Source organism: Cherax quadricarinatus, chromosome 28, assembly GCF_038502225.1.
Source record: "Cherax quadricarinatus isolate ZL_2023a chromosome 28, ASM3850222v1, whole genome shotgun sequence".
Classification (NCBI taxonomy): Eukaryota; Metazoa; Arthropoda; class Malacostraca; order Decapoda; family Parastacidae; genus Cherax; species Cherax quadricarinatus.
This window is the reverse complement of record NC_091319.1, coordinates 3,269,921-3,288,243: the sequence shown is the minus strand read 5'-3', so window position 1 is coordinate 3,288,243 and position 18,323 is coordinate 3,269,921. Positions and strand designations below refer to the sequence as shown.

Here is an 18,323-nt window from a genome sequence, read left to right as displayed (position 1 = left end):
GTACTCGCTTAAAGCCCTTAATACTTTATGTACACTTTTTTTAACATGGCCATTTCCCGAGAAGTTTATGACCTTACAAAAGAAATACCCTCACTGTCTTTCATTCAGTCACAGCTCGGATATCTTTCCAAACAGCAACATACCCACCCTCCCTCCCTGCTTCAGTGTAGGCACTGCACTTCCCACCACCAGGTCTCAAGTCCTGCTTAACATTATTATTTTTTCACATGGGTAATACCTAGTACTTATAAATGTTAGTGAATAAACAGGTCAGGGTTGTTGTTGTTATTGCTGTTCAGTCAGGGAATGTATAAACCTATTAATGTATAAACCTGTTGGTCATTCAGTGATACATGGCAAGGATGAGGCTGACAGCAACATCTACACAATTCCATGTGACACTTGATATATCCACACTGGAAATCAAATATGCACATGCTTGCAGAACCTGTAACACAAGCAATGCATGTTGCCCAGAAGCTGCAGTTATACACATGACACTGTTGAAAAGAATTGGGAGTTCTTGGCATTGTGCAGCCTTTTTATTGCTACTTATTTTCTAAGACCACGTTTAGACATGTGACCTAATGACATAAAAGCCTGTCCGTCTATTGACAACACATCTTCCAACACCAAGTCTCACCTACTGCAATGGAATATAAAAATTGTAATTGTGCTCCTCTGTAACACTATACAACTTAAACCTCAGTGAAACTTTCTTTGATAAATGCTCATCTTGCCAAGTGTCTTTATTTTATCCAAATTGTCAGGAATTTGTCAGTTTTTTATTCAGTGTAATCTCCTTTCAGGCTTCACACTTTTGTATTCATTTTATTTTTTGTCTTTAGATGTTAACATGTTACATTATACATGTTGCCCCAACAGTAAGTAGGTAACTTATGAAATCATAATGACACAATTGCAAACAAACCATGGTACGGGCGAGGACTGAACTCTTGACTAGCGAGTCATAAAACTCCAGACTAATGCGTTAACCACTGGGCTAGTTGGCTACAGTAAGATTCATCCAATTAGGTATATTTATACAGCATAGGCACCATCTGTAAAAACTTGCATTTGTGGTCACATTGGTGCCTATGCTAACCTTCCTATGGTGTGTATTATTATTATAATCGAGGAGGAAATGCAAAACCTGTAGGATTATACAGCACCTGTGGGGGGGATGTGGAAGGTATTCAGGCTTAATTCAGGGAACTGGAACACAGCTTCAATTCCCTACATCAGGATCCCCTCACCAGCATCAAGGAACCTTCCTTGAGGGGCCTATGGTGTATAAATATACCCAGTTGGACGAGTCTCATTGTAGCCAGCTGGCCCAGTGGCTTACATGTCGTTTTGAAGTTTTACGAATCCCTAGCCACGAGTTCAATCCCCTGCCCATACCATGGTTAATAAGTAGGTACCTGGGTGTTAATGACTATTTTAGGTTGCATCCAAAGGGGGGTGTTAATGACTATTTTAGGTTGCATCCAAGGGGGGTGTTAATGTACCTTAGACAGGGCTTGGCTTTGCAGTGAACTGAGGTAGGATAACAGCTTTTAGCCTGTAAATTCAAGTGTAAAAAAAAAATGTGTTCTGCTATGTATTTCATTAACTAAATTTTTATTTTGGCACTTCTTCGGAATGGCCAGTGTGTACATTTTATAAATACAGGTCCATATCCCTTGATCTGAAATTCGAAAAACTGAAGTTGTTTTTGTGGAGTGTGGAGCATCGGTCATCTCCGTGCTGGGTCACGCCGCCACGTGGCGGCCTTGAGAATCGTTCTGAAATTCAAAACAGTACAGGTCCCAAGGGTTTTGGATAAAGGGATGTGCACCTGTATTGGTTCTTTTCTTATTAACTCCATTCATTATGCCTCTCGTAGAAAGTGATGAAGAATTTGTAGTTTTGTATCCAGATATGTTGCTTTTACAAAGCCTACATGAATCTGTATTTTTTCTTGGTTAAACCAGTTAAGTTTTAATATCCCAACAGTACCTTAATGAATATACTTCAGATGGAAAATGCAGTTAACCATTTTAATTTGACTAATATTTTAGAGAGTAGCTTTCAAGCCTTCTAGGTCTTTGTCTTAAAAATTATCTAGACACCATAAAGTGATGAATGACCAGTGCAGGTTTTGCGTGTTTTCCTAGTGAATACTGTACAACATAATTTAGCACTATTCCTCATGCCCTTCTAGGAGGGAAAGGGGCTGGCAGAGGCGCCTTGGTCCAAGGTGCATTGTTGTCCGAGGAATTGCAGCTACCCTTTCCTTCCTTCAACCTAACTTGATTACTTCTTGTTCTCTAGGTACTGTATGACCCTATAGGTTTAGCTTTTTCTCCATAAATTTAATTATGTAACCCAATGAGCAACACCACTTTTGATAGTGATTTATGGATCTTTATTATCTTGTGAATTAAAGTCAGTACAGAAAATAACTTTAATCAGCCTTTCTCAACTCTAAATTATTATTATAATCAAAAAGAAGCACTAAGCCACAAGGGCTATACAGCTCTCAACTCTAAAGCATTTAGATATAAAAAAAAAAAAAAATTAATTCAGTGTTACTTTTTCAACGAACCTGAGAAATGCTTTAAATTATTCACAGAATTTTAGTTCACAGTTGGTCCCAAAATATTTAGAGCTGTGTCATATAAGACGCTGTTTAGTTTAATAATAAAATTAACCAAAGCAAGTACTGAACCCATGTGGGTCATACAGAAGTGCTGTTTAAACCTATTGTATTTTCATTATCTGACTGATATTTACCAGATTTATGTAATAGGTACAATATAAAAAGTTTTTATAAAGACTTTTATCCTACCCCTACAATGAGAGTAACAGGAGGAAACAGAGCTTGTCAGTTTTATTTTAACGGAATACAAAAAATTGAAATCCTCAAATGTAATTAAATGACTAAAATTGGGACATTTATGTTTTCACTGTAAATAGCCTTAACATTTCCGAAGTTTATTTCATCAATTAACTTGTTTCCATCGCAGTGCCAGTACCTGAAATGTATTACAAATACATGTTACTGAGACAATTTGTGACACATTGTTGAATTACCTGCTGTACAATATTTAACAAAATTTATTCTGCTTAAAAAAAAAGTTACAGCAGCTTACTGCCAAAAGAAAAGAAGACAGGTGCAAAGCAAGGTTTAATTGTAATGTTCTACTCAACATAAAGCTTTTATCATATTGATATTAGCACTTTTTGATTATAATAATTCATATCAATACAAAATACAAGACTGCCTATACTGTATGTTTTTTTTTTTTCAACAAGTCGGCCGTCTCCCACCAAGGCAGGGTGACCCAAAAAAGAAAGAAAATCCCCAAAAAGTAAATACTTTCATCATCATTCAACACTTTCACCACACTCACAAATTATCACTGTTTTTGCAGAGGTGCTCAGAATACAACAGTTTAGAAGCATATACGTATAAAGATACACAACATATACTGTATGTATATACATAAAAAGAACATGCTTATATCTTTTGTACTGACTTCTACATAGTTAATTATAGAACCTTTATGATACATAAAGGTAAAAAGTAAGCTTTTATTGTGATGTGATTGTGCAGAGAAAATTATGCTTGTACAGTGAACCAATAATTCATGCACATTTACATTTATCTTCAAAGACTGAGAAACTACTAAATAAGAAACATTGATTTTTTTTTTTTTTTTTTGCAATTAAAATAAATGGGAAAACTGGCATATTGCCAGGTTTACATACTTGATAAAAGTTTAAAACCACTCACTCTAAATAAAAAAGAATTACTTAAATAACAATGCTCAAACTCTATAACCTATTTCACACCTCACCTTCATCAAACATAAATTCATCCTCGTATTCCTTGAGAAATTTCTGGGATCGCTGCTCATCAATAAATAGCTGGTACACCTTCTTAACATCTGGAATTGTTATCTGAAGAAAATAATGAATAATAATTTAATAAATTCAGTTTTTTCAATTATTACTATAATCAGGAGAAAAGCACTAAACCCACTGGGGTCATACAGTTCATGGGGACTTACTGTTATGCAGACTACTGCATTATTGTATGAATAATGTCAGTGCATTCCTGAACATGTACTAGGCTGACCAGTTAGACACATATTGGATGAGTGACATAATTCGTGTACTATGGAATATCGGCAAAAATTGAACATTTCCGTTGAGTTCAATTTCGAGATACTTTCGGTCCTGAAACTAATCAAAATCATCTCTATTTCTGTAATACATCTTCCAATTCTATCGAATGATACCAAGAAACCGAGAATACGATCTTAAAAACCATCTGAAAATACTCTGCAAATTCACCATTTTAAACCAAAAATAGCTGCATTTCTCCATTATGTGCTGTATAACCCTTGCGGTTTATTGCTTCTATTGATTATAATAATAATAATCCATTATGCCCTGTGGGGGGGGGAAGGGCAGAATTTTTTTTATACAGTGCACACTTTCTCTCAAATCTAGGCCCAAATTTACCACTCACAGCTTATCTGAGTGAACTGAGCTCATCATAGTTCTACAGCATTGACCCAGAGCACAAAGCCGTAGTACTACAGCACAGGCCTCAAAAGGATTAATATACTGCAATTTACACACCTGTTTCTCTTTCCTCTTGATGGCAACAAGATTGGCCAACGTAATTAACTGAATAGCATAACGGAGAGAAGTTTCCAACCCTATTTTTGTAAGTACTACCAAGGCATCATCTTGAATTTCACAATCTTCTTCTTCACACCTGAAAGCAAAGGAAAATATTGGTAGCATTCACATGGCCATTTAAGTTGCATGCCTTGTTTCCTCTCTACGGTTCCTAGTCTTGAGGAGATGATCACATACAGGATCTCAACACCTTTACTGAGGAAATGACACGTGTAAAACACTTGCAATACAGCCTCTCCTCACTTAGCGACATACTCATTTACCGATGACTCGGACTTACAATGGGCTCTCTGACCAGAGTGCATACCTAAATAGTATATATTAGAGCTGATTTCCTCTATTCAGTTAATTACAATATACAGTACACTACTGTATAAACATTTAAAAATATACCAGAAATGTTATAAATGGTGCAAAGGTGGCATTAAAACAACATCAAAGATGGTTGACACAAACCCACTACCATTATAATATGCTCCTCACTTAGTGATGAATTTGTTTACCGACATGGTCTTAGGAATGCAACTCCGTCATTAAGTGGAGAGAGGCTGTATCTGGAAATGTTTTGGTCATGGGACCTGGTTCACTCCTAAGTTCTTTGGTGTGAACAAAGTCCCAAGACAGAAACATTTCCTAATAAATGTTTTAAGTGTTTGTCACATGTCATTTCCTCAATTTGTAAGTATTATATACTGAATCCCCTCAAGGGAGGTTCCTTGATGCTGGTGAGGGGCTCTTGATCTAGGGAATTGGATCGTGCTCCAGTTCCCTGAATCGAGCCTGAATACCTTCCATTCCCCCCCCCCCCCACATGCACTGTATAATCCTACAGGCTTAGCACTCCCCTATACAGTAATAATAATATATACTGAATATTGCATGCAGGTTCTTCAGTGTAACCTAGTTAATAAGAATAAACTGTGCTCAAAACTGTAATAAAATATTCAGTGACATTACTGAATAACTGATAAAAAACCTATAACATAAATGTACACAAAAAACAAACTTTAACAGCTCTATTTTAAAATAATTTACGAACCTAATTTTCAAAATTTCCTTAATTTCTTTCTCTTGATATGGCAAGGTTTTTATGATGATCATTCGGTCGAGCAAATCAATTGGAATTCCATGAGGTGAGAGATTCTGAGTGCCTCTGATCCGAGTTATACCACGGTTGGTTGCGACTATCACTACTGGTGCCATGTCGTCTTCCAAGGCTCGGTTAAGGAATGAGAAACATTCAATATCCAACATGTGAACCTGTAGGGGAGATGCACATTAAAAGTAAAGCTTTAACTTCAATAAAAAAATTTTACTTACTAGTTCCAAGACACTGGTGAAAGATTAGTCACAAAATTTCTAGATATTCATGATTAGCCCTTAAACTGTTCAAACATAGATCTACATTCACTCGCGTAGTGCTCCGAATGTAGATCTACATTTTTTCACATTAAAAAGCAAGTAGAATCAAACGTAGATCTACGTTTGGACAGTTTAAGGGTTAAAGGTCCTCAAAGCAGCAGCATTTAAGGAAATATGATTTTGTAAGGACAGCCAATGCATACTTAAGACACTGTTTTAAAAAGACAAGACATGGAAAACTGGACTGGTGCAACATACCAAGCTTTAGTTTAGGTTTACACCTTTTGTTTAGTTAGACATTATCATTATTATTATATGGGTGTAAGCCAAAATATGTGAAAGAAAAACCATTCTCAGCCTACTGACATTTACTGATATCTAACATATATACAGTACAGTAGTTTTGGCATCCTCTATCAGGGCTTCACACGATGAAACAGTTCAAAACCAGGGCCTCAAATCATACTAAAATGACCTGTTTTTACCTATTTAATACATATTCTTAATCTACATAAAAATGGTATGTGATTTTAAGAAATTTTGAAATTCCACCAGAAATGGTTAAAAATGCTGAGCCATAGTCCTGTGATTTTTGGGGTGCAAAAAATCTTTTTCTTCAAAAAAAAAAATGGGAAACAGGCAAGATGGAACTGTTTGTTGGATCAATTACTTCCCACAAACACTAAAAATCCTGCACATATATATAACTTACTTGGAAGGTCAGATAGTTTTGATGAAAACATTGCATGCTCTTTAACATCAAGGTAGAGGTGACCTCAAAATCAGCTTTGTATTTCATATTTACTCTCTTTCTTGTACTGTACAGTAGGGCCCCAGTATCCACAGGTCCAGTATCCACAGTTTCAGTTATCTGGTGCTAACTGTGGCCCGAAAACAACCCTTAAACGGTCCAAACAAATCGACGTTCAAATTCGTAGTGCTACAAAAGTAGATCTACTTTTTTTTAACATATTTTCAAATGTAACAACAAAAAAATGTAGATAAAAGTTTTTTTTTACATGTTTTCAAATGTAAAACAAAAAAGAAGATCTACATTTTTTTACATACTTTCAGATTGAACATTAAAATGGTATAAAATACCGACAGGTTGTTAGGTAAGACACATATGCAACAATGCTCTTCTCCAGACTGAGGGACTGACCACCTCAAAACTTTAAGGGTGATGGACTGATTACATCGTCTTCAAGTATCTTCTGCTTCTATCAACTTTTCTGTACTTGACTGAAGAAGCCTACTGTGTAGGCGAAACGTTTCATAATAAAGATACCTAACTGTTGCATATGTGTCTTACCTAACATACTTTCAGATGTTGAAAAAACGTATATATACGTTTGGACCATTTAAGGGTTAATAATGGTCTCAAAGTGCAATAGTAGTAATGGTGGAAGTTCTTCATACCTTAAGAGAAGTCATGAAGTGCTTCCCATCAGTGAAAAAGTGATAATTCTCAACTTATTGTGTGTAATTTATCAATTAAACTTATAATAGGTATGCATGTAAATGAAGATTTATATATAGGGTTCGCTACTATCCATGGCAGGTTCTTGGAGCATATTCCCGCAGATACGGGGGTCCTACTTTACTTCATTTTTACAGTACCAAGGCCCTTGTAATGTTCTTAGCAGCATGAGATTTGATATCCTACCAAAACTGTTTCTGTTCCAATGCTCTGTAACTGCTTATTCATTATGCTTTAAACTTAAAATATATACAGTACCTCATCCACAAAGAGGACTCCAGGAACTAACTCAGCTTTGCCTTCCTCCCGCCATTCAGCCACCTTCGCATTAATCTGTTGTCTTACTTCACTTTTAATCTCACCAGTGTCACCTGCAGGAGATTAAAACATTATATAATAATGCTACTTATAATCAAGGCAAAAACGAACTCACTCCAACCACTTACAATTACTACTATTATTATTATTATTCTTTTTAACACACAGGCCATCTCCCACCAAGACAGGGTGACCCAAAAAGGAAGAAATGTTTTCTTCCTTAAACGTTTAGTAATTTATACAGGAGGAGTTACTAGCTCCTTGCTCCCAGCAGTTTAGTTGCCTCTTATGACATGTATGGCTTACTGAGGAAGGATTCTTCTCCATTTCCCCATGGAGAATTTTTTTTTTTTTTCAACAAGTCGGCCGTACTGCCTTGGTGGGAATCGGCCAGTGTGTTAATAAAAATATTAAAAAAAAGTCGGCCGTCTCCCACCGAAGTAGGGTGACCCAAAAAAGAAAGAAAATCCCCAAAAAGAAAATACTTTCATCATCATTCAACACTTTCACCTCACTCACACATAATCACTGTTTTTGCAAAGGTGCTCAGAACACAACAGTTTGGAAGCATATACGTATAAAGATACACAACATATCCCTCCAAACTGTTAATATCCCGAAACCCCTCTTTTAGAGTGCAGGCAATGTACTTCCCAATTCCAGGACTCAAGTCCAGCTATATAAAAATAACCAGTTTCCCTGAATCCCTTCACTAAATATTACCCTGCTCACACTCCAACAGATCGTCAGGTCCCAAATACCATTCATCTCCATTCACTCCTATCGAACACGCTCATGCACGCCTGCTGGAAGTCCAAGCCCCTCGCCCACAAAACCTCCCTTACCCCTTCCTTCCTTCCAACCTTTTTGAGGACGACCCCTACCCCACCTTCCTTCTCCTACAGATTTAAATGCTCTCCATGTCATTCTACTTTGATCCATTCTCTCTAAATGACCAAACCACCTTAACAACCCCTCTTCAGCCCTCTGACTAATACTTTTATTAACTCCACACCTTCTCCTAATTTCCACACTCCGAATTTTCTGCATAATATTTACACCGCACATTGCCCTTAGACAGGACATCTCCACTGCCTCCAACCACCTCCTTGCTGCTGCATTCACAACCCAAGCTTCACACCCATATAAGAGTGTTGGTACTACTATACTTTCATACATTCCCTTCTTTGCCTCCATAGATAACGTTTTTTGACTCCACATATACCTCAACGCACCACTCGCTTTTTTTCCCTCATCAATTCTATGATTAACCTCATCCTTCATAAAACCATCCGCCGACACGTCAACTTCCAAGTATCTGAAAACATTCACTTCTTCCATACTCCTCCTCCCCAATTTGATATCCAATTTTTCTTTATCTAAATCATTTGATACCCTCATCACCTTACTCTTTTCTATGTTCACTTTCAACTTTCTACCTTTACACACACTCCCAAACTCATCCACTAACCTTTGCAATTTTTCCTTAGAATCTCCCATAATCACAGTATCATCAGCAAACAGTAACTGTCAATTCCCAGTTTGTATTTGATTCCCCATAATTTAATCCCACCCCTCTCCCGAACACCCTAGCATTTACTTCTTTTACAACCCCATCTATAAATATATTAAACAACCATGGTGACATTACACATCCCTGTCTAAGACCTACTTTTACTGTGAAGTAGTCTCCCTCTCTTCTACACACCCTAACCTGAGCCACACTATCCTCATAAAAACTCTTTACAGCATTTAGTAACTTACCACCTATTCCATATACTTGCAACATCTGCCACATTGCTCCCCTATCCACTATCATATGCCCTTTCTAAATCCATAAATGCAATAAAACTTCCCTACCTTTATCTAAATACTGTTCACATATATGCTTCAATGTAAACACTTGATCTACACATCCCTTACCCACTCTGAAACCTCCTTGCTCATCCGCAATCCTACATTCTGTCTTGCCTCTAATTCTTTCAATTATGACCCTACCGTACACTTTTCCTTGTACACTCAGTAAACTTATTCCTCTATAATTTTTTACAATCTCTTTTGTCCCCCTTCCCTTTATATAAAGGGACTATACATGCTCTCTGCCAATCCCTAGGTACCTTCCCCTCTTTCATACATTTCTTAAACAAAAGTACCAACCACTCCAACACTATATCCCCCCCCCTGCTTTTAACATTTCTGTCATGATCCCATCAGTTCCAGCTGCTTTACCCCCTTTCATTCTACGTAATGCCTCACGTACCTCCCTCATACTTATATTCTGCTCTTCTTCACTCCTAAAAGATGGTATACCTCCCTGGCCAGTGCATGAAATTACCGCCTCCCTTTCATCCTCAACATTTAAAAGTTCCTCAAATTATACAGGTACAGTATTCACATAAAATGCATTAAACCTATTTGAGCCAACTGCACTGAAAGACCCATAAAGGTTAAGTATTTTTTGTGAATAAAATATATTAATGAATCTGGGATTCCAGCAGTTGTAGTAACTAATTAGCACTCAGAATTGTTTTAGATTCCCCTATTACTTCCCACCTTCAGCTTGGAATAAGGTTTCCCTGATATTTACTGACCAGCCAGATTGGAAGACAGCATAGCTATTGAGGCTATACATGCAAAGTCATGGGTTACGAGTCATGACTCTCATCTTATCAGTCGTACTGGACTTAAATTCGTATTGACAACCATGTATACATTTTTTTTTTTTCAACAAGTCGGCCATCTCCCACCGAGGCAGGGTGACCCAAAAAAGAAAGAAAATCCCCATACCATACATAATAATAAAACTAACAACAATAATATTAATACAGACATGTCCTGCTTTACAGCACTTTGTTTTATGGTATTTCGCTAATACAGCGGTTTTCAGTTATACTCATTCTTCATTTATTCAGACTTCCTACAATAAATATATTCACCACTCATTATAATTTTATTATTATTATTATAATCAAGGGGGAAGCGCTAAACCCATAGGATTATACAGCGCCTGTGGGGGGGTGGGGTGATGTGGAAGGTATTCAGGCTTAATTCAGGGAATTGGAGCACAGATCCAATTCCCAAGATCAAGATCCCCTCACCAGCATCAAGGAACCTTCCTTGAGGGGACCACTCACTATAAGCTAAGGATAAAAATATTTCAAGGTAAGTAATGTGTGTACTGTATATGAATTTTTTCTAGGCCTAGGTATATTGCTCACCTAATATATGACAGCATGAACATGTTATCAAGCTTTAATATTCATTTGAAAGTGAAAAAAGCTATGATTCACATTACAGCTATTTTTGCTTTACTGCAGTAGCCTGGAACCTAACCTGCTGTATAAGCAGGTTAGGTAATAATAATAATCAGGCATAAGAACACCGAATTGTGTAAAAAACTCTGTTAAAAAGGTGATGTTCCACTTAGTATGCTAAAAAGGTGATGTTCCATTTAGTATGCTAAAAAGGTGATGTTCTATTTAGTAATTCTATGATTATGCGTATTCACAGCATCACGAGTTGGCTGTAAACATACGTACAGAGAGTTAAATCTTCACCTCAGCTGACAGTTGGATAGATAATTATTTATAGGGCATTCATTGGTGGATACCTGAATTTGTAACTGTTTACACTGAGGAGAGGGCATGGTGGTTGGCTGTATACTGTATACCAAAAACAGGCATTTTATTATATGCCTATGATGTTTCACTTACAAGAGGCTTGATTAAGTACTTGACAAAGTCTCATATAGATGAAATGTTGTATTTAGGAAAATGCCAACATTTCTTATATATTTTTTACCCTACAAGCTCAAGATACTTGTCACTGATCATGCCTTTTTACCCAACCCAAAATCACTGGTATGCATCAAGGCTACTAAAGGCTTTCACATCCTTTCCAGTGTACAGAGACATTATTCACCAAGTAACGATTTAAATCATGTGTTTATCATATAGCTAATCAATACAAGTTTATGCAGAGTCGCATGCAATATGGCTGACTGCAAAGAAATTAATAAAGCCAGGGTGATCCAGTATTTTTTTTTTTTTTGTAAAATACAGTGCAGTAGTTCATCAATTAGTCAAAGATTAGTTACTCAGCAGTCTTGCTAGATCCAGCACCTAAACAGATAATGTGAAGGTACCATATAAAGATGTTTTCTACTATAGTTGAAGATAGTGTTCTTCCAATTCTTAGAACACAGGATAAATAATGATCTATTATAATACCTTCTAGATTTACACAATAAATCAATATAAATATCCAATTATTCTCAGTATCTTATACACTACTACAAGGTAACAAATTATGAAGTATACAAACCTATGCAGTATTATGACACACAGAGTATATACATACCAGAAAACAATGCCAGAAAGCCCTGTGTGCGATTATTAATGACATCAATTTCATGTAGTGTAACAGTGTGAACCACCTCCTTCCTTTTTTGAAGCTCACCCTCTGGGCACTGAACAAACCTGAAACAAATACAACAAAACAAAAGTTTAGCTACAGCCAAGAATGTATCCCTTAAGTCTCATTATACTTTTGTTTAAAATACAAATTTAACACAAAACTAAGCACGTTATGGAGCATTTTAAAAGGCAGGATGTAAACTTCACCAACCATTCTAGAAGGGTGTAAACCTTGCATAATAATTTTTTTTTAACACACCAGTTGTCTCCCTTAGAGGCAGAGTGACCCAAAAAAGAAGAAAAACTTTCATAAAGTTTTTCTTCATTTTACATTCAGTAATTTATACATGAGAAGGGGTTACTAGCCTCTTGCTCCCAGCATCCTTCCTCCTGTGTAGCTTACAGAGGAAGGATTCTTCTCCACTTCCTCCATGGAATATTTGCAAAAAGTCATTGTTTATTAAATTTGGAATGGATAAACCCCATCTTTCCAATTCATGAAATAAAATAAGATGACCAATAAATAATGAATAATCACTGACTGATTACCTTGTTTGAGGGCCAGTGGCATCATAATCTCGAGCACGTGTGAAGGAGCGCCCCAGCTTGGTTATCTTCCCAGTGGCTTTATCAATTGTTATAACATCACCAGCTTGTACCTGGAAAAATTAACAATTATATGGACAAACATTGCAACGAAAAAAAATGAATGTAGCTTTTTTAGTAACACGGTCCTAATAAAGCAACAGCAGATAAAAGTTCTTAAACTGACAAAGAGAAGCATTTCATGAATGGTGTACGCCTTAAATCATCTACCCACACGAACAAAATTATTGATAAGTAAAACCTAAATAAAAACTTCCATTATTTGTAAACATATTTTAATTTACCTTTTCCTTAGTAAGGGCTTCAATTAGCTTGTTCCCGAGGTCATATATAGTTTCCATCTCTAGTGTTTTAAGAGTCAGTTTGCCCACTTTGGCTCCTGTTCCTGTTGCTGGGCGGTCTATTTGCACTTCAACAACCTCTCCTTCAATAATCTCTGTTTCCTCTTTGATACGCACACCAATTGATCGGCGGAAAGCCTGAGTCAGAACTTCTGTCTTGGACATACCCAGGCTGTGAAGAAATGATTTTAGTAAACAATAAGCGGATTCTTATCAAGTCACCAATCAATATCAACCTGGTTTGCTTGAAAAGTAAAAACCAGTGTGTGCCTAGGTAGAGAAAAATATGATTTGTGGTAACAGCACCAGGAAAAATGGGAGAAAATCAGATTTGAGCAAATAATGAGGATAGCTCCAAACCCTCAGATCAAGAGGCCTTCACCAGTTACAGGGCTGGATATACAAACACTCATGAGTGAATGCAGCACAAGACTCTTAACTCCATGGGTGATAATAATGTTTATTATTTCAATATATACAAATATTGCAAGTTATATAATTATTCATGTAAAGACATATTAATTACCTGTATATCTCTGAAGCAGATATAGCTGTGAAAGGTGTGTCTGGTCCGAGGGACTGTGCCAAGCCAAGGGCAATGGCAGTCTTGCCTGTTCCAGGTTGGCCTGCAATAAGGACTGCTTGGCCTGCCAGCTTGCCTTCCTTTATCATGTTCTGCACTACACCTGCTGCCCTCCTCGCCTGTCATGAAACAAATATATATGAATATTAAAAATATATACTGTCCCTGTACTGCAAATATGTACAAGATAAGACAAACTTTCCTTTGATATACAGTGGACCCCCGCTTAACGATCACCTCCAAATGCGACCAATTATGTAAGTGTATTTATGTAAGTGCGTTTGTACGTGTATGTTTGGGGGTCTGAAATGGACTAATCTACTTCACAATACTTCCTTATGGGAAAAAATTCGGTCAGTACTGGCACCTGAACATACTACTGGAATGAAAAAAGTTCATTAACCGGGGGTCCACTGTACATCTATAGTATCAAGAAATATATAATAATCATAGATTTACAAGGTATGCAGCAATAACATTACTGACTCCCCCATTTATAAAACCCTTGTAGAAAAAATATAGGAACGACAAACCTAAATACGTACTATATTCAAAATCTAATGTATGGGAATCCACAACAGCAAATCATTCAAAACATATTATAATCTAACAAAATTCTGTGGCTTGAATAATCAATGCGATTCCAGACAACACACACCTTAAAGATTTGAACCTATTTAATGTACAAAATATCCACACATATTACTGTCCTTGATATAAACATTAACCTGGTGAGCAGCAACAGATCACATATGTTATAATTGTAAATATGTATTGTATCTAACATATCTTTTAGCTACCAGTAGCTTAGTAAATTGCTTCCTCACTGCTTTAATCACAACAACCGCAATTAACTTAACCTTTAAACTTCCAAACATAGATCTACGTTCACGTGCAGGGGGCTCCGAACGTAGATCTAGGTTTTTTTTACATGCTTTCAAATGGGGAAAATTAAGGTCGGAGCGCTACGCATGTGAACATAGATCTACATTTGGACAGTTTAAGGGTTAAATACAGAAACTGTATATGCTGGAGTGTCTCTTTAAAATTACTATTCCATTTAGTAGTCATTATCTCCACACCTGTACTAGTATTTAGTAGTCATAGTGAGATGAATGTTTTTTGGGATCTGATGAGCTGTTGGAGTGTAAGTAGGGTAATGTTTTATGAAGGGATTCAGGAAAACTGGTTAGGCAGACTTGAGTCCTGGCATTGGGAAGTACAATACCTGCATTTTAAAGGAGTTTGGGATATTGGCTGTTTGAAGGGACATCTAACCTGTCACATCTGAGTGCCTCTGCAAAGACAGTGACTATGTATGAATGATGGTGAAAGTGTTGAATGATGATGAAAGATTTTCTTTTGGGGTTTTTCTTTCTTTTTGGGTCACCCTGCCTCGATGGAAAATGGCCAACATGTTTAAAAAAAAAAAAGTATTAGTTTCAGTCTGCCCTAAAGGCTTTACCTCAGTATATAGACATTTTTTTTTTTTTACAAGTCAGCCGTCTCCCACCGAGGCAGGGTGACCCAAAACAAAAGAAAATCTCCAAAAAGAAAATACTTTCATCATCATTCAACACTTTCACCACACTCACACATAATCACCGTTTTTGCAGAGGCACTCAGAATACAACAGTTTAGAAGCATGTACATATAAAGATACACAACATATCCCTCCAAACTGCCAATATCCCAAAACCCTCCTTTAAAGTGCAGGCATTGTACTTCCCATTTCCAGGACTCAAGTCCGGCTATATAAAAATAACCGGTTTCCCTGAATCCCTTCACTAAACATTACCCTGCTCACACTCCAACAGCTCGTCAGATCCCAAATACCATTCGTCTCCATTCACTCCTAACACGCTCATGCACGCTTACTGGAAGTCCAAGCCCCTCATCCATAAAACCTCCTTTACCCCCTCCCTCCAACCTTTATTATATTTATTATATATTTATTATATTTATATTGTTATATTTGGCTACAAAGAAGCAGAAGACTAAGCTACAAATTGGATTTATTTTTTTGTTTTTTAATACACTGGCCATCTCCCACTGAGGTACAGTGACCCAAAAAAAGAAAACATTTTCACCATCACTCACTTATCACTGTCTTACCAGGGACACACCAATACTACAGTTTAGATGCCCCTCCAAACTGCAAATATTCCCATCCTTTTTTCAGAGTGCAGGCACTGTGCTTTCCACCTTCAGGACTCAAGTCCCTGGAGGCAGGAAGTATATAAATATTACTTTGCTCACACTCAAACAGCATATCAAGTTAAGAAAACCACTTGCCTCCAACCCTTCCTAAGATGACCCTTAACCCACCTTCCCTCCACTACAGATTTATATTCTCCAAGTCATCCTAATTTACTTCACCCTCTCTAAATGTCCAACCACTTCAACAATCCCTCCATAGCCGGATTACTAAAAGTATCATCCAGAAGGGTAATGCTTTCAGTAATCCGGCACACCTCCTCCTAATATCCAAAATATGAATTCTCTACATAATATTTAAACCAAACATTGCCCTCAGATGTGACATTTCCACTGCCTCCAGCATTTTCCCTCATTGCAACAGTCACAACACAATAACTTATTGCACCCTCAGAATCTGTCAAACTGAAAAGGGAATATTCATAGTATAGAATAGTGTATGAATATTCTCTTTTCAATCTGACAAGACTGTGCAATAAGTTATTGTAAAATGTCAATTACATTACAGAATGTTTTTTTACACTGGTACTGATCTTCCTTTTGACAGTTGTGGTCTCCATGCACTAAGTCTATCACTACTCCTATAAATTACTTTTATGCCCATACCTTAACTTGTCCAACCATTCCCTGGGCCGATTGTTTGGGAGTTAGGTCATCCGTCAGTCCTAAGCCACGGATGTGAGAGTGAGCGCCAATGCGCTCAATCCTTGTCACCTCATGCTCTTCCGCTGTTAGACCAACCTGGAAAATAAAACACTATTAGCTACTGCATATCACTTATTTACTATCAAATTAATTCTGACAATAGTCAGTTTGGTTACAAGTGTAAGTTTATTTTTGTACAGGTACACATATCACATAGTAACATATGTGAAAAATTACCCAGGGGCCCCGTGGCCTGACTGGCAAAAGCTTCGCTTCACACGCTGAGGGCCTGGGTTTAATTCCAGGTGGGGTGGAAACATTTCAATGCGTTTCCTCACACCTGTTGTCCTGCTCACCTAGAAAGCAGGTACCTGGATGTTACTCAATTGGTGTGGGTCGCATCCTGGGGGACAAGATTGAGGACTCCAATGGAAATAAGACAGACAGTCCCTCGATGATGCACTGCCTTTCTTGGGTTATCCTGGGTGGCTAACCCTCTAGGGTTAAAAATCCGAACAAAATCTCATCTTAGAATAACCTTCAAAAGTCAAACTGACTTATTTCCACTGTTGTACTTGTACCTTATTACCCCTCAAGGAAGGTTCCTTGATGTTGGTGAGGGACTCTTGATTTAGGGAACTGGATCTATGCTCCAGTTCCCCGAATTAAGCCTGAATGCCTTCCAAATCCCCCCCCCTAGGCGCTGTATAATCCTCCGGGTTTAGCGCTTCCCCTTGATTATAATAATAATAATGTACCTTAATAATCGTTTCAATTACGGAAGTCTATGTAGTTTCTCTTGACAAATACGCAAGTCCAGTGCTATAAGGCATCAAACACACTGTTAAATAATGTTGTTACTTTCTTTGAATATTTAACCCTTGAGGGTTTACATGGGTTACTAACCCAGGGTAACCCAGAGTGCTTATTTCTGTTAGGAAGAAACTCACAAGGCTAATTAACTCCCAGGTATTTATTTATTGCTAAATGGACAGGGACATATGTTACACTAGCCTACACGTCTCACCTCCCCCAGGATTGTGCCCGGAACCTCCAGTTATGAGCCGAACATTCCACATCAGTAGCAACAATGGAAATAAGTCACTGACTGCTTCTACTGCTTCACAAATAACATCAATCCTACCTAACAAATCTGGTAACAGACAAACTAAATCAGTGAGGTTAAGAAGTGTTGAGTCTGGCCAGCACCTGGACGGTGGTAACCCACGTGGGGTAAACTTCGTCCTTTTAAACCTTATTAAGCCCTGGAATTCCCCTTATATGTATTTACATAAGCAATGTAGTTATTAGAATGACAACTTACAGACCAGTAGCTACTGTTTTTATTTTACCGATAATAAAACTCGTAAAATTTACCATCCGTTGGCTGTCGGGATCACCAAGGCTCCAATCTTTATTAAATAGCTATCAGGTACATTATTACCTATAACATAGTTAGAGATTACAGTCAACTCAGTGTGCATACACAAAGGTGCACACATCTCAGCGTATTTATTCTGTAAAAGGGTAAAAACCAAGGTACTCACGGCCGCCATGGTGTTTGATGACAAACTTGTTGTGATGACAGAACACAACTCTCACCTGATTGGCTGAGAACCAGGTCCAGGACGTCTCTGATTGGTTCACACACACGACGC

At 37.4% G+C, this 18,323-nt stretch overlaps 1 protein-coding gene and 1 long non-coding RNA gene across 2 annotated transcripts; one reads left to right on the top strand and one right to left on the bottom strand.

Moving 5' to 3' along the window:
* The first annotated feature begins 1,185 nt into the window (after positions 1-1,185).
* Positions 1,186-2,591, top strand: LOC138853312 (uncharacterized). The gene is made up of 2 exons (XR_011392518.1): positions 1,186-1,447; positions 1,484-2,591. It is a non-coding gene; the product is annotated as an uncharacterized lncRNA (long non-coding RNA).
* Positions 2,592-2,860: 269 nt separating this feature from the next.
* rept (RuvB-like helicase 2 rept) lies at positions 2,861-18,323 on the bottom strand. Its single transcript, XM_053782734.2, has 11 exons — positions 18,213-18,323; positions 16,627-16,761; positions 13,747-13,922; positions 13,164-13,392; positions 12,823-12,932; positions 12,218-12,336; positions 7,799-7,911; positions 5,738-5,958; positions 4,636-4,774; positions 3,846-3,948; positions 2,861-3,020 (listed from the first exon to the last, which is right to left on the bottom strand). Exons 1-11 carry the CDS (start codon positions 18,219-18,221, stop codon positions 2,992-2,994), a joined length of 1,383 nt encoding a protein of 460 aa, XP_053638709.2. The 5' UTR covers positions 18,222-18,323; the 3' UTR covers positions 2,861-2,991.

Bases quoted from the DNA above. Each gene is read 5' to 3' on its own strand.
- rept (XM_053782734.2), bottom strand. The intron at 12,337-12,822 runs GTAATCAGTCAG...TATTTGTTTCAG, and splicing joins GCCACTGGCCCTCAAACAAG to GTTTGTTCAGTGCCCAGAGG. The intron at 4,775-5,737 runs GTTCGTAAATTA...CTTTGCTTTCAG, and splicing joins AAGGAAATTTTGAAAATTAG to GTGTGAAGAAGAAGATTGTG.